Raw genomic sequence first — 26,971 nt, 5'->3', positions numbered from 1 at the left:
AATCACGACAGACTGAGAAGCGGAAGCTCGCTGATGTGGTTATGACATCTTCACACACTAAGCGGGGAACCAATCACGACAGAACTGGTCAGCTTTACCGATCAGAACGTTTCGGAAGGAGGGACTTTATATAGACCGGAAGATATCCATACGTTTTGTTAGAAGAGGGACAGCGGTGAACAATAGATTTGAAATATTTGAAATATAAAGCGTTTTTTTTAAATTAGAAACATGATCATCCATTGTTAAACACCCCAAAAACATAATCAAGCCATAATCAAACGGCAAAAGAATGGCTCCTTTAAACAGTACAGTTAGTTTACAAGGCCATGATAGGAGGATTAAAGCTGCGAGAATGAACAACAAGATTTTTTTTCTTCTTCTTTTAGACACAAGAATTAATATCATGAAACAATGTTAGCATGTTAATAAAATAACAGCTACTGAAGTGTATCATATCCAAAGGCACCATAGGGCATCTCTCATACTTAACATAAACAGCTGATGTGTAAGAAAAAAATACAATTACTATTATTGATATAAACATTTTAAATAATACTTTTTTGTTAATCATTGTTATATAGGAATGATTAAGGGGCATTTTAAACCCCTTATCCGTTCTTGGGGTGGTGAAACAAAAACTATTTTTTAGCATGAAAAATACATCCATCAGGGCCAGAAACAGGACCTCTAAGGAATTCATGTACTATCAAAAAAAACAATGCTTTTAATGATAAACAATGCAGGTTGTTGGGTTAGTTTGACCCCCTTAAACAAAATTAACCAAATCCAAAAGGGTTTTATCTGCTAATTAAATTAATTGAAATTTTCATTCCTGATCTATATAAACGTATTTACTTATGAATCTGTGTAATTACTACCAGCCCCGAACCTATAAGCTTAACCCACAGTAAGTGGATACCACTGTTGTATGGGTATAAGTATTGCACATTAACTCCATGTGCAACCAAAACATGGCATTTAAAATCCTATTTATTAACAGGAGCAGTAGAAGTAGTACAAAAGATCAGATAACTTCTTACAAGAAGTACAATATGCTTTTTGGAACATTCACAAATCATGCAAAGATAACATTGGTTAATTGATGATGCACATGCCAGCTCAGGCATTTCTTCAAGTAGGACAGACATATTTGTAAATAGCTGACAACTCATTAACTCTGTGCATATCACATAAAGTAGGAAACTGGTATTTCTGCCAAGGCATTTGGTTACTTGTTAACTGAGGTTTATAGGGAGGGGACAAACTTGAAATGTGGGTGGAACCTCAAACATCGGGTTCAGGAACAAACGCAAAAGGGTTTTCCTGGTATGTGAATGCTTACATTCTAAGGATTCTAGCTCTTTGTTTGTTTACAGATTTGCGCAATGTGTGGCGTCTTGGAGACACCGGAATACTACCATGAACAGAAAATGTATGAGTCATCCCTCAGGCTAAGAACAGGTCTACCCCAGTTTTAACAACCCACACGCTGATTTTTAAAATGTTGTCAGACTTAGAATAGTAGGTCAAACTATTAACCTACAAAGGATATATGCCAAATCAAATCTTACCTCCCAATTCCCTGTCCATTCAGAATGGAATTACATCTTTGAAAAACACTAAATGAAAGTCTGAACGTGTAGTCATGGCTGAAAATTATTTGAGTGCATACTGTAACAGTATTAGCAAGCCTATACTTTTATGGACATGTAATACCTCAAAGCTGCTATTTAGACTTTTAGCTAAATCTGCTATTAGATCATACTGGGACCAGATAAATTCAAACTAGTTACACCCCAGGGATTGTTATTTGTGAATCTCCCTTCTCTGACTCTTAGCGAGGAAATGTTTGAAATTACTAACCATGGAAACAAGAGTTTTTACTCACTTTAATAATGTATTTCTGATTGCTTCATGAGAAACAGAATATAACAACACCCCACACAGTGTGATCTCAACACTCATTTTGACGCACGTCACAGTATCGCCATGGTGACATTAGAGTATGCTGTTGTTAGAAACGGTTGCTATTGTGATGCCCCTCCTCCTTTTATACAAACAAAGCTTTAGTGGTTTCCAGTTCAAATGGCAGGTCAAGACAGGTACTGTCGATAGTATAACTCTTGATCATGCCCAATTTATTTCTTTAGTCGGAGTTTCCAGCAATAATGTCCCTTACTTTGTTTAAAGATGTGCCTATCAGACAGATACTAATTATTTACTCCTTCATTCTTTAGTGAAAAGCAGGCATCCCATTTGACAAATGCACATGCATATTTAGTACCGAATTGCACACAAGAACATAACTGTAGTAAAAGGGATGTTCAGAGGGGACAAGCCCTAGGAACTCATGGAAAATACTTTAGATGGCTACAGATAAGATAGCTGATGCTACTAGATATCTTCATAGGGGGAGCCCCGGAAAAAAGAAGCAGGGGGACTACCATGAACCCCCCAACCCTGCTTTCATGTAGAAGTTTGAGGGGCCTTCCATGTGGGACGTTTCACTTCAGTTAAACATCAAACTGACTCAGCTCTCATCTTCATATTTATATATTTCTTAATTAAATTGTTTAATTTCCTTTAAAAACCTGATTTACTTAACACACTACCGCATATCACATAAAAATATATTTGAGGTATTTTAATTTATAAATACTGTGGTTCCAAGTATAATTGGACACTTTGGTCACATGAACAATTTTATTAAATTAAACAAAATAGCCTTTAAAACAATTTGCGTTTGTTAACAAAAAATGCTCAAGATTTTTTGATAACCTTCTTTTGCAAATAACTATTCTCAAGCACTTTTTTTGGTGGAAAACAGTTGTTCTTCAAACAGGTGTAGCATTAACAGCATGTGTGTGTCAATCCTATTAACAATGTTCCACGAAATGTATAAATTAATATTTTTTGTCTTGTGAAACATCTTTTTTAATTTAAGTGTCAAGTATTTGGGGGGGGGGGGTGTGCGGGAGGCAGTAGCCTGCAAAAGCAAACAAAATGTTAATTTGTTGCTGAAATAAAGAATTCTGTACACTCGTAGCCAAATGGTTTAATAAAACCAGTGCTATTTTCAGCTGTCTATTTGTAGCATAATGAGTGTTTATTAACAGTGCCTGATTTCCTTCTAACTTCATTCACGCTCCCTTTTCATTCATTTTAACCATGCGTTTGGTTTAGCGCGGTACTGCTAGGTACATTTCAATATGTAATAGGAAAATACACATTTTCATTCTTACTTCGCGGAGTCATGTTGGGGGAAATTCTCTCAATAAAAGCCCGCTACGAGTTCCCCTTTTCAGAGTAAAGTTAAGATAACTTCAAATGGAAATCCCCTCTTCCTCACCATGAAACGGAGGAGTATAAAATCGCTTTGCGCCGCCCTCCCAAGTGCATTTAACTGCTGAGTGCGATTGAGTGCGCATCGTAAACTACGAACTCAATGGATATACACAGTGCCACCATGAGTAACTATGTGGATTGTAACTTTGATGCAATGGATTTGAAAAACAGGAAAATGCAACACTGTGAGGATCGCGTTGATAGTGGCTTGGATTCGTTAAAGGAGGACGAGTACAGAAAACTTGTAGAGGAGATGGAGAATCTGACAATGCCGCGTGAAAAACTCACATACAACGAACCTTGGAAACAAGAAGTCACAGAGGACGGAGACACGTAAGTTTAACGATTTCTTATACAAAACAAAGAAAAATGACACAATGCAACATTATCTTCCGGAAATGTGAATGGATTAAGCCGAAAACAAATTTAATTTAAATTTGATTGTTAATATGTATTGTTTTCAAATTTTTAGAAAGTCCATGCATTTTAGTTTAGGTATGTTATATACATAATAGTTAAACTTTCCAAAATTCGTGCAACAATTCGGAAGTAAACAAAATCGCCCAAGCGCACTCTGGCGCAGTGCCAAAAGTGGGCGGCACAAAGTGAAACAAAGTGCGCAGGCAGGAAAGTCCCTGGCGCGCGGCCAAGCGCAGATAATGCATCAGATGTGTTAAGCCACACTGGTTGGAAATAACCTTAAAAAATCCATTCTTGCGAAACGCCCGCCTGCTTGCACAGTGTCTCTGCTAAACCACTTCCTTTGAGATGATTTTTTAGATACTGATTTCTAAAAAAAACTCCCACCTATTTTTCCAGGTATCTTCATCTTGCCATCATCCATGAGGCAGAGGACTATGCCTTCCAGATCATCAAACAGTGTCAGAATGACTCCTTCCTGAACAGACAGAACAACCAAAGACAGGTAGTTATCTACATAGGAACACTGTAACTGAAATACCAAAGAGTTTTCTAGTTTCCACCTTAAAAGACGGTTTAATAATGTGCGATTTGCATCTGCAGACTGCACTTCATCTAGCCGTGATCACGGAACAGCCTCAAATGGTGGAGCGACTGCTGAAGGCCGGATGTGACCCCTGCCTGGTCGATCAAAGTGGAAACACAGCTCTCCACATTGCTTGCAAAAGAGGGTCTCTCACTTGCTTTTCAGTGCTCACACAGATTCAGACCCAGCACTTGCGATCCATCCTCACCTTCCCAAATTACAGCGGTAAGTCAAGTTCCAGCAATATACACCTTTTAAAAGTCACATTACTGCATTTGTAGCTTTGAAGTGCAGTTTGTAAAGGATTGTTGTTTTTTTCGCAGGACACACGTGTCTCCACGTAGCAGCCATTCAAAATTATCTCTCAATGGTGGAGATTCTGGTCCAGCTTGGAGCAGACATTAATACAAAGGTACAGTATTCAATTAAATTAGTACAGCGTCATAAATTAATTACTGCGTTATTATTAATTACTGCTTGTGCTTTTAAAGAGAACTAATATGAGATTTGTTGTGTTCAGGAGCAGTGTAGTGGCCGCACATCGCTACATTTGGCAGTGGACCTGCAGAACTTGGACCTGGTGCGAACACTCATTGCTTTGGGAGCTGACGTCAACAGCCTTACCTATGGTGGGTACACGCCATACCACCTGACCTTTGGCCGACAGAACAGTGAAATCCAGAGGCAGCTTTTTGATCGGACCGCCCAAGAGCTAATAGAAATGACAGACAGCGAGTCAGAGAGTGATGAAGAGCATTCCTCTGAAGATGATTGTGTAAGTTTCTGCCAAAGCGTTCTCTAAATAAATTAGATTTTACATGAGAAGTTGTACATTTTTAGACCTCAGAGAGACCATGAGGCATTTTAACATTTCCTTGTAGTGTTTTGTTTGTAAAGTGTATAGAAAAGATCTCTAATCATTTATCTGATGTTCCTTTGCAGATGTATGATGACATCCAATTTTGTGGGAGATAGACTGGTTGTCAGAACAACATTACTTAAATGCAAAGCAGCGACAGCTGAAGATGCTGTTTCGGAAAGTTTGTGCTGGGGTGTGCCATTTCCAAGGAAGCTATTGGGATTTAGAGTGGCAAAACGTCCTCGGGTGACATGATTGTGATGGTGCTATTAAAGTTGGAAGAATCCCAGAGATAGTTGGATGAAAATCCTCTAAATAAAACACCTTTGAAATCTACTTTTGAAGCCAAAGACATTTTGTATAAAAATGTGTATAATGTGTAAATTAAAGAGATATATTTTTATACTTGTAAATATGTGAAACAAAAGACTTGTAAATAATGTTCATTGATTATATAACACTGTGATAATATTTTTACATTAAACAATGACAAAATGTATTCTGAGTCTAAGTGTTTCTTGTGCTGAAGTGATTTCAGAAAGCCTAGAATTTTCTGAGTTGTGAAATGTGTCAAAGAACATAAATTCTGGTAAATTACCAGAATATACTGCAGGTTAGGGGGAAAAGGCCCTCAATGTGTACTGTATATCTAATCATTTCCTTTTTGTAACTCATGAGTCACATAGATGCGTCATTGTATAAAACTCCTTAGGTCTGCCGAAACGAGTCATGAATCATTGACTCATCCTTGTTGATCAAGAAATCAAGAGAAATCAGAACTCGCAACAATTGTCTGTAAGCTTTATAAACAGTGTATTTAATTCCCGAAGGTCATTTATGTCTGTATAAACGAGCAGATCTTACATTAAGACACACCTTACCAAAGAAATATAGATTGTTCAGATTGAGTTTAAAAATACTTTTTTTGAAACCTTGATGAGACAACGAACATTCACAAGGAATTCAATAATGTTGGGAAATTCCATTACCTTCCTCCTTGAACTGAGTACTCAACTCAATTTATTGGAAAGACACAAGTATGACAAACATCATACTGTACTGTATTTGTCACATGGAGAAAGGTTATTTCCAACTTTGCGTGTATATATCTCAATACAAACAAACACACACACACACGTATGTATAAATAGATATGTATGTATACGTATACATATAAGGAATTATGTATTTTTAAGTTTACATGTTCGTTATCGCTCTTTGTTGACCTATCAGACAGATATTAATATGTCCATTTAAATAGGGAATTGTCAAATTGCAAGTAAATTATGGATTACTTTAAGGGTCGGTTTTAGGACCCTTGCTTTTCTCCATATACATGCTGCCCCTTGGCAACATTATTAGAAAACATGGAATTAGCTTCCACTATTATGCAGATGATACTCAGCTATATATCTCATCAAGACTAGATGATTCCTTCCAGCTATCCAAATAGGATAGCTGGAGATATTATATCGAAGATATAAAACATTGGATGACAACTAATTTCCTTCTTTTAAATTCTAACAAAACAGAAATATTACGCAGATTATAACCTGCAAATTGAAGGCTGCACTGTAACTCCAACAAATACGGTTAAAGAACTAGGCGTTATATTAGACACCAACCTGTCATTTAAAAATCACATCTCAAATATCACAAAAACAGCCTTCTTCAACCTTAGAAATGTTGCCAAATTACGAAATATTTTTTGTGTTGTTGACACAGAAAATATTATTCATGCATTTGTGACCTCAAGACTTGACTAATGTTATGCTCTACTTAGTGGTTGTCCTGCATCATCAATAAACAAACTACAGTTAGTTCAGAATGCTGCTGCAAGAGTTCTTACTAGGTCAAGAAAATATGAACACATAACCCCAGTTTAATCATCGCTTCACTGGCTACCCATTAGATATCGTATGGATTTTAAACTTCTTTTAATTACTTATAAAGCCTTAAACGGTTTAGCCCCTACCTACTTAACAGAGCTTCTATCGAATTACAACCCATCACGCTCTCTAAGATCTCAAAACTCAGGACTTTTGATAACACCTAGAATAACTAAATCATCCAAATGGGGTAGAGCTTTCTCATACGTAGCACCTAAACTCTGGAATAGCCTTCCCGATACTATTCGAGGGTCAGACACACTCTCCCAATTTAAATCTAGATTAAAGACGCATCTTTTCAGCCAAGCTTTCACTAATGCATTGTAAATGAACAGCAACTACCCTAATTATTCTCTTTCTACCACCGCCTCGGGATGCCTTTCCCGAGGTAGGGAGTGATTCCAACAGGCCCAGATGAACGTAATACGCCCATTCCCAACTAGAGATTACGCCAGCTACAGCTGAAAATCCCATGCCATCCTGCTGCGAGAGCCTGCGGACTGACTGGCCATCCCAGCTCCATCTCAGGCAATTCCATCACCACCCAAGAGAAAGGCGACCATCTAACCATCACAGCGCAGGAATTCTATCCCGAAAAAAGAGCAAAGACGGACTACTTCTCACATAAATGCTAAAGCTCCAATACTTGGTATTTAATGATAAATTTACATCACATGACAGCAGTTCGAAGTTATAGCTGCATTCAGTGGCCCTGATTGGAGGTTGCGGGGTGGATGTTTGTGGGGGGGGGCTTGTTGTTGTGGGGATTTCATTTGTTGGTGCTGTGTGGGTCTGGTCTGGTCTTGTTTTGTGGTCGATGTTGGACAACAGAGGAATGTCATTGTGCCATTACTAGTTTTCCCTGGTTGTTACTCTGTTTTCTGGTGAGGATCGCTGAGTGGGACCGGGTTGGACCTGCACGGTTTCGGCGAATGGGACTTCCTGGGTAGTGGGGGGTGGGCTCTCCCTCTTCTTCGTGGATGTTTGCTCGGTGGCTTTTGGTCGGGGTCACTGAGTGCAGCTATGACACGTAAGAGGGGATCTGGCCTTCCCGGCTGAGCCTGGTTTCTTCCCGGCTGAGCCTTAAGTTTTTTTTCCCTCCATTAATCAATCATTGGAGTTTGGGTTCCTCGCCACAGCAGGGCAGTGTTGTCTTGCTCACAGGGAGACTACATTTATTTGATTATTTATTGGATATTATTTATTAGAATGATCTTGCTTGTTGACCAAGCACTGTGCTGTGTTTTACCTTTCTGTGATTTTCTTATTTGCTCCTTTAAAGCTGCTTTGGAACAATGCACATTTTGAAAAGCCCTATATAAATTGAATTGAATTACATGTTCAATGCAAAATCTAGAAAACACTATTAAATTAATTATAATATTATTAAAATATTTATTTTGTATATAATTTTTTTTCATGCCCTTTTTAATGGCCTTTAGAAACAGCAAAAAATATAAGTTTCCTAGAAAAATAACTTCCATCCTGTTCCTCCTGGTTACATCACACTCATCCTGCTGAAAGGTTTACATCAATTTGTCATTTAATGCATCCTGTTGCCTTCTTGAATGGTTCATCAATGAATGCATGTTTTTTTTGTAGACACTGATCTTAATCACACAAATCATTTTTTTGCATTTAAATGTGTTTAATCTTAGTATTTTTGTATTCATATGCTTTTTGCCAATTTTATTAGATTGCACGGTTTCAAAAACATCCATTTGAAATACAAAATACTATACATTTGTAACAGTATTTTGTATTTAAATGCATTTAATCATAGTATCTTTATGTCCAGCCTAGATAATTAAAAGTTATCTAATTTGATATTTTTTTTTATTTGAAAATACAAATAATTGTTTTTAGAATGTTAAGTTCTACTTCAGTAGTTATTTTGGTGAAAGCAACTCAAAAGTAATACAGCAGTCATGTAACGAATAAAACATCTGGAACAGTAATATTGTAAGGTAAGGGAATACTTTAAATAACAGTTACAAGTAATCTGTAATGTATTACAGTTTGGAAGTAACTTGCACATCACTGGTCTTCAGTAACATTGCCATTTAGATCTCTCCAACCATTCAATGTGGATGAGTCACATGATCAAGTATATGTATTAACAACAAAAGCATGTGTTAAACTCTCCTTGCGTGATCATCCCTATCTGACTCAAAGTAGGTGTAAGACCCATCAAATTTCAGAAAGAATTCCAGACAATAAAAAGTAGATTTCTATTTCCTGGTTGTGGAAGGTACATGATAAATGAAAACGTAAGGTGCACATGTCGGTGATTCCCCTTGCTAAATGTTTGTCTCAGACTTCCTGATAAACGTGAATTAAAAGGGGTATAAAAAACAGCAGGAGGCTTTGAAATATTTTTTCCAAAATGTATTTAATGGAACAGGGGAAATTTACATGAGAACAAGGGCTCAGACTGGAATTCTACATATCCCAGGACTTCCTGAGTGGAACACTGGAGACATCAGTCCCTATCAGACAGAGAGACTAAGTGAGTGTCCACCTCTGCCTCTGACAAAATCCTAAAACACAGGAAATAATTAAGTCTGACAACATTTCAGGTGCTACAACCATAAATTGCAATCTGTAATCTATGCAATTACAGTTCTTTTTGAAAGTGAACTGTGTTTCTTTAGTATTAGCAGCCTTAAGGTCATAAAATCAATTACCAGAGAATACATACAATGTGGACCTTAATGCACTGTATGTTGCCTTGCATAAAAACCTCATAATGCATAAATGTAGAAATCAACTACAGTACATTACTACACAGTGTCTATGCAAAAATTGCATGTGAAAACAGAACCTTTTAACAACAAATATAGTACTATACAACTATAGTACATAGTAATGTAGTATCGTAAATATCTACAATTATGCATAACACAGAGACAGCTAATCTCTATTCCACCCACCTGAATTTCGGATCCTCTGCTGTTATTACGCCTACCTCCAACTCAGACGGCTTGAAATCAATCGCTAGCACAGTTGTTAAGCAGGTGATTGCCGTCTGTAGAAAGAAAGGTTTAATCTATGTTAAAATAGTAATTCAAGTGAGACACCACAGTAAATTATAAAACAAAACTGGCAATGCTAAGAAATTGTGAACTTTTCTTACAGAACAGATCAGAGATTTTAAAATAGATTGGGAACACCCACTGTTTGTGTGATATACAAATTGTGAAATCAAAAAGAAAACAATATTTCAATAAATTTCCCATTTTAAACAAAATAGCTGGTTAAATTCACTGAAAATAGATCCTCAGAAAAGTTATTTCTCAGAAAACTTCAGGCATTCTTTCTTTACACATAACACTTGATTTGGACCTTAAATGCTGTATAACATCTGTGCTTTGTAAATGTATTTAATAAAAATGTATCTAAATACAGTTAGTCTCAGTAGATGGCATTTCCATGCACCAGAGAATTTATAATATTAATAAACTGATATTTAGGGTTTATTCACACCAGGGAACTCCGCTAGTTCACTTGCTTTGGTCCGGACCAAATGCAATGTTAATTTTTTTTGTTTGGTGTGGTTCGCTTACAAATCATTGTTCACACAGACCCCAGACACATTTAAATATTTTGTGTCTTATAAAGTCATCATTACAGAATACAGATGAAGCGAAGAAGTGTTGAATGAACATTCTAATAGTGTCTTCTGTAGCACTTAAACCTGTGGTTTAATATCAATTATTCGACTATATCAATTTTCAAATAATTATTGCAGATCCAATATTCGCCTAGTTGTGCACACCCCTACTGCGTGCTTAGCCCCGCTGGTCGTTTAATGATGGGTATCTGTAACCATCCCAATGACAGTTCCGGTGAAGAGAGCATGCTCTTGTGTGAGCCCATGGCATGCTGACAGTTGCACTGAGCAGAAGACGGGTCGAGGACGGGCCATTTTCACACCTTAAACGAACCGTACCAGAGTTTGTTTGGAACCAGACTGAGACCACCTCCTCAGCTGGGTCTCAGTACGGTTGTTTGGTCCGCACTTGAGTGTGATTGCTATATTTTGAACCAGATAGAGCGAGCAAGCAATAAACAAACATGCCGTTAAAGAGCAAGTAGCATTAGATCATGAAAATTACATTTCATGCAGTGTGTTATGTTGACGTGTTTGAAAGTAAGCAGTCTTCCAAGTTGTAAGTCCTAAGGTGAATAAATAACAAAGTTATTGGCTTGTAAAAAAAGGAAGTCTGTGTGGGGGTCCTTTAATAAAATTAATGAGAATAAAGTGCAGTGCAAACTCTGCAATGCAAATCTGGCTTATCATGGATCAACAACTACGATGCACACTCATTTGAGGACGAAGCACCCAGCAGGTCCATCCACAGGTCAGCAATAAGTTGCTAGTTACATTTAAATTGCAAGTTTATGGTCAGACCAACCAATTTGGATGCAAGACGGGCGGAGCAAATAACGGCTTTAATTACTAAGATGATCGCTAAGGATATGTTCCGATCAGCTTTGTCTAAGGAGAGGGTTTTAAAAATCTTATGGAGTTTGTTCAGCACAAGTTTATTGTTAGTCTAGAAAAACGATCACTGCAAGACTGGAGAAACTTTTTCATGACAATAGAAATGGAAGCCTTTTGAGCAATTAATTCATGAAATCTTTTCGGACTGTTAATAAATGCCGTCATTCGGTAAATATGTTTTAACACGTTTTAAGTCTGGTCTAAAATCTTTATGGCTTTAATATATTTTCCTTGATCAATCACACTGCTGCTTTTTAGTTGGTATAAATGTGCATGCTCATATTTTACAAGGAAATGTCCTAGCATTATGAGTGGTTGATGCTGATCGACGTACTGTTAATAAGTGCCGTTATTTGGTTGTTAATATATTCATGTTTCAGCATGTTATCTTAATGTATGGCTTGATGTTAGATTGCCTATTCCATAATAAATAAATCAGTGTGTCGTCATACGGATTTAAAGCGTAAATGGTCTCTCTCTCTCCATTTATGTGTGTCTAATTCTGTAAATTGATATTTGTGTACCTTATTTCTGTGTTTAGCTAATGCATATAACACTAACGTTAATATGTACCATTATTTCTGAGATATTACAGTTTTTTTATCTATGAACCTGGCTAATTTAAGTGTTCAATCAATTATAGTCTATCTATTATCTACTATCGTCTTTGGATGTTTCTTCGTCAGACTAGGGCTCAAACTGGTAAGGGGAAATGCCCGCCATCTATATCTATACACTGTATATAATACAATGCCCTCCATAATTATTGGCACCCCTGGTTAAGATGTGTTAAAAGCCTTAAAATAAATTTCATTTTTATTGCAGAAGCATACTCTCACACTGAAAATGTAGAAAAATGAAACCTTCAACTTTTAAGGGGGGAAAAAATCCCTGACTAAGAAATCATTATTTTTCATAGAATCACCTGTTCCACAATTATTGGCACCCCTAACAATTCCTAGGAAATAAATGTAATTGGAGTATTTCTGTCATTTCTACAGTAGTTTACAAAGTTGATCAGAGTATCTAAGTAATTCATCACTTCCTGTTTCCCTGGGGTATAAATATGACATGACACATAGGCTATTTCTCTTATCCACTCTTTAACATGGGAAAGACAGGAACACACCATTCAAGTAAGGCAGATGTGTGTCGACCTTCACAAGTCAAGCAATGGCTACATATGTTGATGGTGGTCTAGTGGGTTAAAGCACTGAACTGGTAAATCAAAGGTTGCTGGTTCGATCCCAGCAGCCAACACCAGTGTGTCCTTGAGCAAGACACTTTACTCCATTTTGCTCCAGGGGGATTGTCCCTGTAATAAGTGCACTGTAAGTCGCTTTGGATAAAAGCGACTGCCAAATGACTAAATTAATTAATTATTATTATTACAAGAAAATAGCCACTCGCCTGTACCTTTCCATATCTACTGTCAGAGGAACCATTAAGAAGTATAAAACAACTGGAACAGTGGTAAACAAGCCTGGACGAGGACGCAAGTTTATTTTGCTTCCACGCACAGTGAGGAAGATGGTAAGAGAAATAAAAAGTTCTCCAAAGCTCACTGTGAAAGAATTGCAACAAATGGTAGCATCTTGGGGTCACAAAGTCTCAAAAACAACCATGAGGCGCTATCTACATGCCAACAAGCTGTAGGCATGCACGGAAAAAAAACTTTTCTCACTCACAATCATAAACGCAAACGTCTGGAGTTCGATAAGCGTTACTCGGGCTTCAACTGGGACCATGTGCTTTAGTCAGATGAGACCAAGATAGAGGTTTTTGGCAACAAACACTCTAAGTGGGTCTGGCGGAACACAAAAGATGAGTATGCAGAAAAGCACCTCATGCCCACTGTGAAGTATGGGGGAGGATCGGTGATGCTGTGGGCCTGTTTCTCTTCCAGAGGCCCTGGTAACCATGTTAGAGTGCCTGGCATCATGAATGCTTTGAAATACCAGGACATTTTAAAGCAAAATCTGGTGGCCTCTGCCCGAAAGCTGAAGATGGGTCGTCACTGGGTCTTTCAGCAAGATAATGACTCTAAACATGTGGCCAAATCTACACAGAAATGGTTCACAAGACAAAGAATCAAGCTCCTCCCATAGCCATCTCAGTCCCCAGATCTCAACCCCATTGAAAATCTGTGGAGTGAGCTGAAGAGGAGAGTGCAGAGGAGAGGACCCAGGTCGCTGGATGATTTAGAGAGATTGTGCCAAGAGTAATGGTCGAAGATCCCTCTTTCTGTATTCTCCCATTTTGTGAAAGATTATGGGAGAAGATTAGGTGCTGTTTTGTTGGCAAAAGGAGGTTGTATTAAAATCAGGGGTGCTAATAATTGTGGCACACATGATTTGATGTAAAATAAATATTTTTTAATGTGGGGTGTTTTTTACCAGTGAATAAATGCACTTGAATTAAAGGTTGGATTTTCATCTTTTTTTCATTGTGGTCCTGTATTATTAAGAACAAAACTGAATTTATTTAAAGCTAATGAACACATCTTAACCAGGGGTGCCAATAATTATGGAGGGCAGTGTATATAACCTGTAAACCGTAATCCAGCAATAATGGTAGGCGTTCCATTTGCAACACATGATGAACGCTGTAACAAATTCAAGGAATGGGAAGACAAAACAAACACTATAAACAAACCACAAAACGAAAGTAAAATGCCGGCAGCTCCCGTCACACAAACATAAAATTTAACATAAAATCCAAGCCTGGTCCTCTCTCCGGTTCCTGACAAACACGTTTGACCAATCACAGCAGACTACACCACCTGACCAATCACATGACACTTAGCGGATAGGAGGGGATTAGACGGATGAATCGTGGAACGAATAATTTGAGAGTCAATCAAGAAGTAAGGTAAGAATAATTACCTATTATTACGACATTATAGTGTTTTTACACCTTCTGCGTACATAAACTTGTTGGACACTCAATAAACCAAAGTAGGACGTCAAAAATAATAGGCTACTTACTCTTTAAAGATAGCTAAATATTGTGCTACCCCTGCTTGTGGAAGAATACAATCGCTGCATAACATTCCTGAACTTGTAGGGACTTGAATTGGCCTTTTGTGCTCTTCTCTCTCGACCCAGTGTGCCAGCATGTCCCGATTATCCAGCCCTGCCACCCACTGGGACCAGCTAGAGATCTGGTTGGCGCAATGACGGAGGCCCTCCTGCCCAAGGCGACCAGGGACCTACAGGACCGGAGCCGTGAGCAGCTGGCTGATGATTTGAACCGGCTGATGGCCGCCCATCCAACACAGAGCTATACCCACAAGGAGCTGGCTAGGATCAGCGGTGACCTCGCACACAACCTAATCATCCAGTTGAAGCTGAGCGAAGGAAACGTCACCCTCTTGGAGCAACAGACAGCAGCACTAAAGCTTCAGGCTGAGGAGGCTCGCAGGAACCAGGCAGACGCCCAGAACCGCCTAGATCAACTGACCCTGGAGGCCTAGGAGCTGGCAACGGATGAGCGGCACCCAGAGCGAAAGGAGGAGGTGCAAAGGCTCCAGGATACCTTAACCGACCTCCGTACTGACACCGAGCACAGAGAACGGTTGGAAAAGCAGGCCCACGAGGACCTAGAATGCAATCTCCAGAAAGCAGAGTCTCTATTACTACGGGCTAAAACCGAACTGAAAGAGGGGGAGGCAAAAGCCAAAGCCTCTGAGAAACACTTTCAAGCAGCCCGAGCAGAAGCCCAAGCCTCAATTTCAAGCTGAACCAAGGGGGGGAAGAGCCACAGCTGAACTTCCTCCGAGAAGCAGGACCAGACTTCCCAGCCAAGCATCATCCGGGAAAGAGGAAGCTGATAGCCTGCGGTTTAAGACATCACCTGCCAGCATCCAAGAGCCCTTAACTGTCACTGAGGGATAGGAGCGTCTCCAGAGAACCCTACAACAACCCACAGCATGGCTCCCAAGGACCTGGTCAAGCTAGCCAGAAACATCCCCACGTTTACACCAAACCCTGCAGGAGGACACGACGTACACGCCTACCTGCAGGTTATTAACTTTCATCTTCAAAACATGGCAAATGTTTCCACCAGAGACACACTGTACTTGCTCAGGATTACCTCCAGCCGCGAGGTGCTTCCTGGACCGGCAGTCAGACACTGTCAAAGGGGCTAACAAGCAACTGCAGCAGGCTCTAATAAAGGAGTTTTCAGACCCAGAATCTGAACAGGGACTGGTTGCTGCCATGGACCTTAAACAGGGCCGCCTCGAAACCCCACAGGCCTATTACAACAGACTGAGAAGAACCTACAGTGGGGCCAGAAATGAGCAAGAGATGGAGGAGGATTATAACTTTAGAACTCTTTTCCTGCGCAACCTTCATCCTAGCGTGAGCCACCACTTAGGAGTCACGGCATGCCCCCGCACCATGACCACTCAATTGCGGGATCTAGCCCATAAGGTCTATGTAATGTACAAGACTGCTTCTGAAAAGACTGATAAAATTCCTGTTATCCTCCCTGTCTCTGAACACTACCCAGAGCTGACTCTAAAGGGCATCCAACCGCATCACAATGATAGGCCTGTCAACAGAGAGGCAAGGGACTTTACCGCCAGTCGGAAACCGTATGATTACACTGGTGCTCGACCCATGCATCCGACAGGACAACCCCGAGAGACCTTGGAGCAGACCATGCACGTCTAACGACCCAGAGGGCAGCACTGCATGGGAATCTTACCTCATCGAGATCGACCCACTGCCAGTGCGCCACAGCACGGAGGACCAATAAGACCCACCTGTCACCTTGACTATTACGATCCAAACAATCATAGTCCGTCTAAGCTTCTATGCTTCTATGGAGGTCAGCCGAAGGGGGAATATGTAGGATCTGGCCAGACCAATCCGGTTCCCCCCCCTCCGCTCTGCATATTTTGTATGCTTCACCTACCGCTTTGGAGGTTTGTTCAATACGCACGCAAGAGCCATGCGAAGTAAACATAACTAGATATTCTGCCATAATTCCAGTTCGAAATGGGCATTATGTTGCGCAAATCTCAAGATTACGGTTAAATAACCCTTCAATCTTCCGTAGTAGGTTTTGTCTGTGTGAAGACGCTGCAGGCAGTAGTGTTGCGCAAATTCAAGAACACTTTCCAGCTCAAGTGGGAAAAACATGTGGGAGTGTTTGATCGTTTCATTTCTCTGAGGATTCCCTCGTGAACAAGGCAGAGATCGGATTTGTGGAATGACTAAGATTAAAAAGCAGTGTGGTCAATATTGGATTCGATAGGTGGAGCAATCTTATGCGAGTAAAACATTTTTGCACTATTGCATTGTTAGAGATCCCTTGATGTGACCTGAGCACTATTCACACGTGATTAGTATTACCTGGGTACCGCTAGTCATTTCTATTAATTGCAGAGGTTGTCTGTGATCTAATCTCCTCAGAATCGGGATCTTTGTGATTTGGTGGGCTCGTATATCATTTTTCAAGGTTTATTCCACCGTTTACGAATAATGGAGGCTGTTTTGAAGTGTTTTGGCATTATTTTGGGTGCTGCGTGATATCCATAAGTTACCGGGGTCTCCCGTTTGTTTATTTATCATGGAAACTCTCGTAACATTTGAGACCCGCAATCGTGGTGATCTTTTGTCCGGATCGCAATCACGGGTCTCAAATGCGGATATGTACGGTCATATTTCATTAAACACCTTACAACTATAGGGTATACAAACTATACACAAAGCCTTGCCATCACACGTCAGTAAATTTGAGTAAAATCATCCCTTGCGAATGCGTCACATAAAATACTGATGTGGGGAGGTAATTTATAAATCAAAGGAGGTCTCCAGATAATACTAATGCCGTGCGAAAACTTTGAAAGGTGCTAATGTGTAACTTAACATAACTTCTCTAACCAAATTCACAGAAGGCTCCAACTATGCAAACTGCTATCTAATCAATGCAGTGGGCGCTTACTTACAAAGTCTTCAATGCGGCTCGCCCATTAAAACCGAGCGTTTGCAGAGCTGGCCTCAAAACCAGGGTAGAAAATAGCCTATTACTTCTTGATTTTGATGTTTTTGAATGTAAAAATCTCACGAACGTTGTAACTAGACCTAATACAACAGTATAAAACAATAAACAAGTCCAGTTCATGAGACCTTTAAAGAAGAAACATAGATGAAACTGGAGACATATTAGAATTTTATAAACATGAAGTTATTATCTGAACTAAATCAAATTAACCCTCAAGAAACTAATTTAAGATTGTGTTCCAGTGGAGAACGGTGCCTCCTCTTCAGGGGAAGCAGGAATTCAAAATAGGTGTTCAGCGCTTCCTGTGAACCTTTGTGCATCAGGCATCATGTCAAAATACGAGCGTGCTGCAGACGCATCGAAAGGGTTTATGATAAAAGAGACACTAGAGTTCAGAAGACACAGCTTTAGCACTTAACTCTGATTACACATGAGACTAAGCAAGTATCAAGCAAACGCGAGCATCTCTTTTATAAAAACCCTTTTGAGGCTCAAACAGCAGGCACGTTTTTGACATGGCGAGCAACACACATGACGTGCTAAATACTTGTTTTGCAGAGCTTCGCATTACTGCTTCCTCTGAAGAGGTGTCATGGATCGCCCTTGGTGTGTTCATATTTGTAGTTTGGTTCTCTTGGACCTTTTAATCTTGGCCCCCAAACATTAGTACTGGTTCGCTGAAGGGGGTCTTATGGTTCACTCTAGTATTTTAACAGCGAACCCAAGTAGAACAGGATTGGATAGCTTTTATGTTGTTTATTTTGAAAACAGAACTTACTAGACATTCAAACTAATGCTAGGTTACACATGCTCTATGCATGCGTGCACATAGGATGGTTTTTCTACCAGTAGTTTTTTTTTATGTCTTTGGTCCATATTGCATTCAAATTCAAATCAACTCACACCTAAATTTAATCAGACAATTTAGACCCATTTCTTTCAGTGTTCTTGGTTTCTCAATTTGGGTTTCATCTGTCCACAGAATGTTTTGCCAGTAGTGCTGTGAAACATCCAGGTGCTCTTTTGCAAACTTCAAACGTGCTGCAATGGTTTTTTTGGACAGCAGTGGCTTCCTCCGTGGTGTTCTCCCATGAAGTCCATTCTTGTTTAATGTTTTCCTTATTGTAGATTTGTCAACAAAAATGTTAGCATGTGCCAGAGATTTCTGTAAGTGTTTAGCTGACACTCTAGGATTCTTCTTCACCTCATTGAGCATTCTGCGCTGTGCTCTTGCAGTCATCTTTACAGGACGACCACGCCTAGGGAGTGTAGCAACAGTGCTGAACTTTCTCCATTTGTAGACAATCTGTCTTACCGTGGACACATGGACATCAAGGCTTTTAGATATACTTTTGTAGCCCTTTCCAGCTTTATGTAAGTCAACAATTCTTGATTGTAGGTCTTCTGAGAGCTCTTTTGTGCGAGGCATGGTTCACATCAGACAACACTTCTTCAGAAAAGCAAACTCAAAACTGGTGTGTGTTTTTTATTGGACAGGCCAGCTTTAATCAACACATCCAATCTCATCACATTGATTGGACCCCAGGTTGGCTGACTCCTGGCTCCAATTAGCTCTTGGAGAAGTCATTAGCCTAGGGTTTCACATACTTTTTCCACCCTGCACTATGAATGTTTACATGTTGTGTTCAATAAAAACATGAAAACGTATAATGTTTGTGCGGTATTAGTTTAAGCAGACTGTGTTTCTTTATTGTTGTGACTTAGATGAAGATCAGAACACATTTTATGACCAATTTATGAAGAAATCCAAGTAAGCCCAAAGGGTTCACATACTTTTTCTTTCAACTGTATTTTTTACGATCATATATTTTTTTCGGATCCGAACCGCGAGTCGTTTGCATCATCAAACTGTTGTCTGTTGTAACGACGACATCGCAGGCAAACTGCATAGCATTACTTGTTTCACTTTTATACATGTATGTTTTTGAACCGTTAGTTTCGTTTCAAAAGCTTCAGTACATAACACTTTCGTCTGTTATGAATGTACTGCAAATGCTCTTAAGAATGCTAAAGGCAAACAGAAATTAAATATACAGCCCTCTGCTTGGAACTCTACAGTAATGCTCGTCAGAAAAGAGAGTGAAACACGCACACAAGCTTCTAATTCCAGGTCTTTCTGAAGCTCTCCACAAGTCTTCTGATAATTATTTGAATGCCTCTGTTAAAAATCTTGTGAGGAGCGCCTGGTCGTGGCCGGTTTATGGTTAAATTATATTCTTTCCACTTCCGGATTACGGCCCCAACAGTGCTCACTGGATCAATTTAGAATAGAGATGTTCAATTTTGATCATATTTCATTTCGAGTACTGGACAGGTTTGAAAAACGAGTACTCTATTAATTGGGGGCAGGGCCTATCCCTCATGTTGACAATAAAAGGATTTTAATTACAACTCTTCTTTTAACACAAATTTATGTTGATAAAACTACGACAAGATTGAGTAAATCTTTTAACAATAGAACCAGTGGTGTGGTTGAGGGTATATGGCATATAGCCACTTCTTTATCATTTTGAAATCTGAACGTCATTTTTAATAATATTATCCATAATGTGCAGCCTCTGCACACAATCGCAATTTTCTTCTTGTAGTATTTGGTGGCGGATGGCGTACCAGCGTCTGGGTATGTTTAGCGCCAACTGCAGAAAAGGAGTGTTGAGGCTGTACAGTATCGCTAATATTATTAAAAATGACGTTCAAATTTATGAAAATATTGAGCGAGTCACTTCACGAAACGTCAACATGCCGCTAGGAGCCGCTTTTTGGAATTATGTCCTTTAGGACCCCATTTACTCCCATTATATGAAGCAGAGACGGCTGTGGATTTACCAAACAATCTTCTTTATGGTTGTACTCAAGAATAAATTTATCCTACATCTCTAATGGGTGAAAAAATAAACGGCAAATTTGAGTTTTTGGCTGAACTATCCCTTTAAGTGTCTCATTTAAAATTTACATTATTAAACAAAAGAGGATTAAATGTCCAGGCTGAGTAAACAATATGACCCTGCCCAAAATACCATAGAAAATGGATTATGGTCATGGAGTATAGAATTGGTTTTCAATGGAAACTATAATATAATGGTCTAATTTCTATTGGCACGTGATGAATTCTATTGGTGTGAATAATGCCCAAAACAAACTACAAAAAGGAGTTTTGTTACAGTTTTAATGAAAAAAGTTGGGTGGTTTATAATACTATTTTAATTGGAACCATTCGGATTTCTTTGATGGGTTCAAATTGGGTCTATTTGGCTTAGAAATCAAACTGTGAAATGTGTCAACGCCCTGCCTTATTAAAAACACAGAAGCAGCAGTTTTTTGCTATTGATGGAACACAGAAACCTGAATGAAATTTCTCCATTCAGCTGGCTCGAAGTTCACTCAGCTATTTTCAAAAGCTGAATTAATGTCCTTGTTTTATTTATTAGTTAACATAGGTCAAACTCAATATTTTAATGAATTGCAGAACCTGAATAATCGACCAAAACCTACGGATTAATTGCAATATAATAGATAAATAAGATAAAATAGAAAAATCTTTCTAATAAATTCGATTAATCGATTATCAAAATAATAGTTTGCTGCAGCCCTAAAGTGAAACCAGGCATCGCTGCACGCTTTCAATTTACCCTTTTGTGACTTGACTCTGGGCCGCAAACTCTCTCAACACAACAAATCAAATCTTTGGGCACCACCCGAAATGCCAGCATAACCAGTCAGAAAGAAAGAAAATCATTTTATTAAAAAAATTTATTTATGGACCAAAGATCATCGTTTTCATCATCGGTATTACCGATAAGATTTCAGCTAGTGCCTTTGTGCACCTCCCTTTCTTTATGTGTTCAATATCCCTGTGTCATTCCATTTTATTATACATTACTTAATTCCTGTCGGGACCACTGTCCTCAATTATTTAACGATTACATACATTTTGTTTGGCGGATGAAACTGTGCTGGGCAAACTCTCTTCCTGTCCATGCAGCCTTTCGAGGACATAGCTGGAGCATGTCAAAACATGTCCCTCCACCTTGGGAACAAGAACAGTTCCTGATGCGTAACAGGATTAAAGTAAAAGAAATATAGCTTCAGCGCAAGTTCTGCCAGGAAGACTCAATCCTGCATCACTCACTACCAATCAACACCTAACCAATCACCTTCCAACATGGAACATAAAAGATCGCCACTTACCCCTTTCTACATCTGCAGTCGAAGCAACATTGATTCACCCCCATCCTCCCCACCACCACCAGGAGGTCCCTGTCAATATAACCCCAGGGGGGTTGGCTACACCCCCGCCTTCATTTCAAGGCGGGAAGTGGAGGACTTCTTGGCCCTCCGGATGCGAGCCACGGACAGGGCCTACTCCAAAGACACCCAATATCCATCTTTACTATAACCATATATTCTGTCTAATAAATGTTCAATACTCAACATGCGCCTCCCGAGTCTTTCTGGTAGAACTGAAGATACAGGCAGATAAGGAGGAGATGGAGATGAAGATGGGTTTTAAGTGCAACGCGATTAAGCAGCTGATAAGGAGCAAAGAAATGCTACTTAAATAGGACGCAGTCTAGTGTGTGTTGTATGACTATTGGTTAACGTCGATTAGCTGCACCGGATGTGATCAGTTTATGCAAGCTGAACTCACGTGACCTGCCAAAACTTGATTTCTGAAATTATTAGTTTTTTTTCCTTTATGTATTACTTGGATTGTTACCGACACATGGTGAACATTTCATGTCAACAGAAAATTTAGAAATATATTTACTGAGAAAAATGTAGACGTGTGCAATACTTATTTTACCCACTATGACTGGGATAGTACCTCAACTGTCTGCGCAAAGGTCCAATCAAGTTTCTTCTTCACTTTTTTCTCCAGGAAGCTTGTAGCCTCTGTCTGTTTTACACCTGCAGCCGTAGCCTTGAATCCACAGTAATAACCTGCTGGGTCACATTTATATACTTGTGGCCCCAACTCCTCATCCAGACCAATTACAATCATGCCTGGAGAGCAAAAACACATTATAAATACAATTCACTAAACAAAATATGCTTTACATTAATAAAATATGATGTGTGCAGTCTTTCAACTTTTTGAATGATCTACTGTGATTAGCCATATACAATCTTAAACATAAAGGCTTTTTTTGAAGTGCTTTGGACTCTTCCTTGGACCAGAAGAAGTACCTTGGACTCTTGTTGAATAAAATATGAACTGTGTTTTTTTGTGGTTTCAGAGACTATAACTTCCATAATTATAAATATTTAATGTACATTTATCAAACAACATCTAATAATAAAGTGATAGTTTACTTTAAATTAAAATCTGTCATCATTTACTCACCCTCTTATCATTTCAAAACTGTATTACTTTCTTTTGCAAACCACAAAGGAAGATATTTTAAAGAATGTTGGTAACCAAATAACATGGTTGTACAGTTACCAACATTCTTCAAAATATCTTGTTTGTGTTCTGCAGAACAAAGAAGGTCTTACAGGTTTAAAATGACAAGGGGGTGGGTAAATGATCACTTTGAGTTTGTGTGTGCTAAAAATTACATGGTCCGCATAAGGAACATTCCAAATTTAATTTAAATTATGCTTATCTATGCGTGTCATGATGTTGACTCCAAAAAAATCCTTGTTAATCTACAACTCGAGGCAACAGTATGGCATGACAGGGAAAAATGAGTACAGAAAGGGGGTCTGACAGCCCATAAACACTAAAATACACCAAAAACTTAACCTTAACACACTTAACAAACACACACAATTACATAAATCCATATATTACAAAACCACACGCACGCACACACACGTCTTAATTCTTATGGCTACTTTTAAAACATTTTCTGACCAGTCAAAATATGGGAAAAAGGTGTATAAACGGTGTCCTTACAGCAGCCAAGTGGCCTCATCTCTGCATTTTGTGTGTAAACCTGAGAGATGTCAGCGATCCTTTTACAAAGCATGTCTACTGGAATCTCATAGCCATACTTGTACTTCCAGTTAGCAGCCTCATAGCGAGCTCGCTGCACTTGGGACCTGCTGTCAGCTGAATGCAAAACACAAGATACAGCATCAACTGTAATAGCATGCTCAATACAAACAACATATCAGTTTTTGTAAGAGAATTGTGGATGTGATGCTTACACATAAAGGTAAATTCAGTTCTGTACCTGTCATTCCTGACATGACGCAGCCGATGTTCTCCGTGATTCTGAATAAATGAGTAACAGTGGAGGCATCCAGAAGCTTATCCTGAATAAGAAAGGCATCTCAGTTCACTTGTACCATAGAAACGTAACTTTCCAATGACAGCCATATAAAACAAAAGACGAACTTACTGGGACTTTTTTCTGTGTGACGACTATTGCGCAGTCCTTCCCCCTAACAGCGACTGATGTCAGACCACCTTGATTTATGGCCTTAAACGCATATTCTGTATGAATGAGTCCAAAATGTTATTTTATATATTTGATTCACCAGTATACAGATTCTTTTCATCAATTACAGAGCCTAAACTTTTTATGGTATTTGGGGATCTCATAATTTGAGCATAATGCACAGTAAAGCAAGTTAAGCAACTGGAGCATGTTGGTGGAAATTGTTGTTACCATGGTAATTTTGTAAGGGCATAAAATACTGTTGTGATTGTACTGTTGCATTAGGTCGTTTGACATACTGGGGTAAGTTAACATTTAACTTAAAAAGTGTAAGTAAGCATCTGTAAATCAGTGTAACTCAATTTATTAACATTGTGCACCAAGACACACCTACTGTATAGCCTAACCAGCCGGCGGCACTCCATCATTCACATTATCTAGTGCTAACGGGCTATTCAAGTTAGTAAACTATAAAAATGCTTTAATATGTATGAAAAAGATAGAAATAAACATGAAACCAGTTGGATAATATATTCAAAGTGCAGATGAATGATAACATGAGCGGACAAAAATTACTGACGTAAGAGGTGGGATGCAAGCTGCAATAAAGGCGACATGACTGTGCACTTATTAACAAGTATAAACTCTTTCGTAGTTACTCACCTACTTGATAAAGTCTTCCCTCTGGAGAAAAAATTGTAATGTGACGGTCAAAACCTGCGCTGGAACCCCGGGACATGTTTATAAGAAATAATATAACGTTAAGCGTATACACAGAAGACAGTTACAAGCTAGACTGTACACTGCAATATGCAGAATGATCCGGAAGCTGTGTTCGAGACACCCACTGTCTTCCGGGTCAACAAATAATAAGATTTAAAATTTTGAAAGTAATTGAAACATTTCATTTCATTTGCACAATCGGTAACACTATAAACTGAAGTCACTTGCAAAAATCCAAGGCTGTTCTTTTTTTTATGACCCGTAATAAAATGGTGATAAAACGTGTTAGAAAAAAATAAAACATGTAATTCACAAGTGTGCATAAAGTTTTTAAATGATATAAATAATTTTGAAGAGTTTATTTATTTGCTTAAAATGAAAGTGAATTAATGTTTGATCAATTTATATGACTTTTTTCATTCATAACGCCCTTTCACACTTACAGTCTTTGAAGGAAATTGCCAGAAAATTGCAGTTAACAGATCAAGTGTGAACCATTGTGTGAAGAACGAGGATTACCGGTAAAATCACGCAATCAAAAAAATATTTTATGATACTGTTCACTTTATTTAAAAAAATATTTTGTTATTGTGTAAAAAACATGTTTTATGTTCAAACACAATGCATTGTGTTAAACGGATTAAAAAGATAAGAGTAATGCTTTGGCTTATCTAAATGTTTACATTTTAAATGAACATGTTTCAATCAAGTAGATTAAAATAATATTTGATGCTTGTACAATTTACTTAAATGAATCAAGTTTACGCAACACAATTATTTTGAACCACTTTTCTTAATCCATTTGAGTTGATATAATTGAATTTAGTTGTATTAAAGTAGTGTAATAGAAACTAAAACAGGATTTCCACTTCCCATCATGCTTTGCATGGGGCTAAAAAGGGAGAATAAAAGTTACAATAAAATTGTATTATTATTTTATCAAAATGATGAAAAGGGTATATTTGTTCACGTTAGATTATCTTTTATGTTTGTATTTAAAAGAGTTTATGGCATGTTAATGTTTTTGGGGAGTTACCATTGTAGTAAAGTGTAGAGCGTGTGCTTTTGTTGATGACGCGCTCATCATATTTCAAATTGTTTTACCATTCATTTACCACCACTTCTGTAAGAAAACGGCTATAGACTGTTAAACAAGTTACAACCTCAAACTAGAACTCACTTTTTCCACTTTGGTTTGTCATACATCAAAGAAGTCACATTAGGATATGCAATATTTCTAAAAAGTAGGCTGACTGCACAGCTGTTCTCTATCTAATCTCTTTCAAATAAAATTGTTCATACTTATCTCCCCACTTCCCTGCGATTGTGATTCTTAGAAGCATTATGGAGAGAAATCACATTGCTTTAGGTATGGGGATATAGCAAAACAATTTTGCACAGTTTTTTTCTAGTTCAAGGTTGTTTATTTTTTTAGACATATGTCTAAACAATATATAAAAATATGTCTGTGTTTTATTTATTTTTGTTACTAAAACCAAATATTATACAGTAAATAAATGTAAAAACTGTAGCATAATAAATCATGTTACCATGCATGTTCTACATATATGAGAAATTATTTAATTTATGTGTTCCAGTGCATTTAGGAATATAGTTTATCTGAGTGCTGGTCACATTTGTGGCATTAGTAGAATTAAGAGGCTCTAAACTAAAGCCTCATTACGTAACATTATGCAGTTTACTAAGAAATTACTGAACTCCTCTTAAGACACTGAAAAATCACTTATAATATTTAAAGTATATTTACCGTTTCAGTAAAACCATAAAGTTTGGAAATACATTCTTACAACTCAAACAATACACTTTGTATTGGTCAGGTTCCCGAAAAAACTGCATACAATATCGATGATACTACAAACCAGTTTAACAACTTTTGATTATCAGAAAAGAGGCAAAAGAGGGAAAAAACTCAAGCTGAAGTGTCAGAAGTGGTGAGAAACAGAGCCATTTCTTTTACACCTACCTACAGTAAAGTCCCCTTGACCCAAATTATCTTCATAGTTTAACTGTGGGAGTATGTCAGTGCTGTTTTCTTTTTTAGCAAAGCATTTCCACAAGTACCACTTTCTTACTGCCATCACAGATACAGTTTTGTGCTGGACTGGTGGGAGTCTGTATATGTTTAAAAACCAAAAAATCCTAACAGTGTCTAATGCATAAACTATTAAAGGAACATCTTGGCTATAAAAAGAATGT

General features: G+C 38.4%; 2 protein-coding genes across 2 annotated transcripts; one reads left to right on the top strand and one right to left on the bottom strand.

The window, feature by feature from the left end:
- Positions 1 to 3,394: 3,394 nt before the first annotated feature.
- Positions 3,395 to 5,712, top strand: nfkbiaa (nuclear factor of kappa light polypeptide gene enhancer in B-cells inhibitor, alpha a). The gene is made up of 6 exons (XM_056764384.1): positions 3,395 to 3,681; positions 4,168 to 4,273; positions 4,372 to 4,579; positions 4,678 to 4,766; positions 4,875 to 5,129; positions 5,297 to 5,712. The coding sequence occupies exons 1-6, from the start codon at positions 3,449 to 3,451 to the stop codon at positions 5,327 to 5,329; spliced, it is 924 nt and encodes a 307-aa protein (XP_056620362.1). The 5' UTR covers positions 3,395 to 3,448; the 3' UTR covers positions 5,330 to 5,712.
- Positions 5,713 to 9,475: 3,763 nt separating this feature from the next.
- Positions 9,476 to 24,858, bottom strand: psma6b (proteasome 20S subunit alpha 6b). The gene is made up of 7 exons (XM_056764584.1): positions 24,695 to 24,858; positions 23,993 to 24,087; positions 23,825 to 23,906; positions 23,545 to 23,700; positions 22,471 to 22,649; positions 10,036 to 10,130; positions 9,476 to 9,642 (listed from the first exon to the last, which is right to left on the bottom strand). The coding sequence occupies exons 1-7, from the start codon at positions 24,768 to 24,770 to the stop codon at positions 9,585 to 9,587; spliced, it is 741 nt and encodes a 246-aa protein (XP_056620562.1). The 5' UTR covers positions 24,771 to 24,858; the 3' UTR covers positions 9,476 to 9,584.
- Between the last annotated feature and the right edge of the window lie 2,113 nt (positions 24,859 to 26,971).

Source organism: Triplophysa dalaica, chromosome 13, assembly GCF_015846415.1.
Source record: "Triplophysa dalaica isolate WHDGS20190420 chromosome 13, ASM1584641v1, whole genome shotgun sequence".
Classification (NCBI taxonomy): Eukaryota; Metazoa; Chordata; class Actinopteri; order Cypriniformes; family Nemacheilidae; genus Triplophysa; species Triplophysa dalaica.
This window is presented reverse-complemented; position numbering and strand designations above follow the sequence as displayed.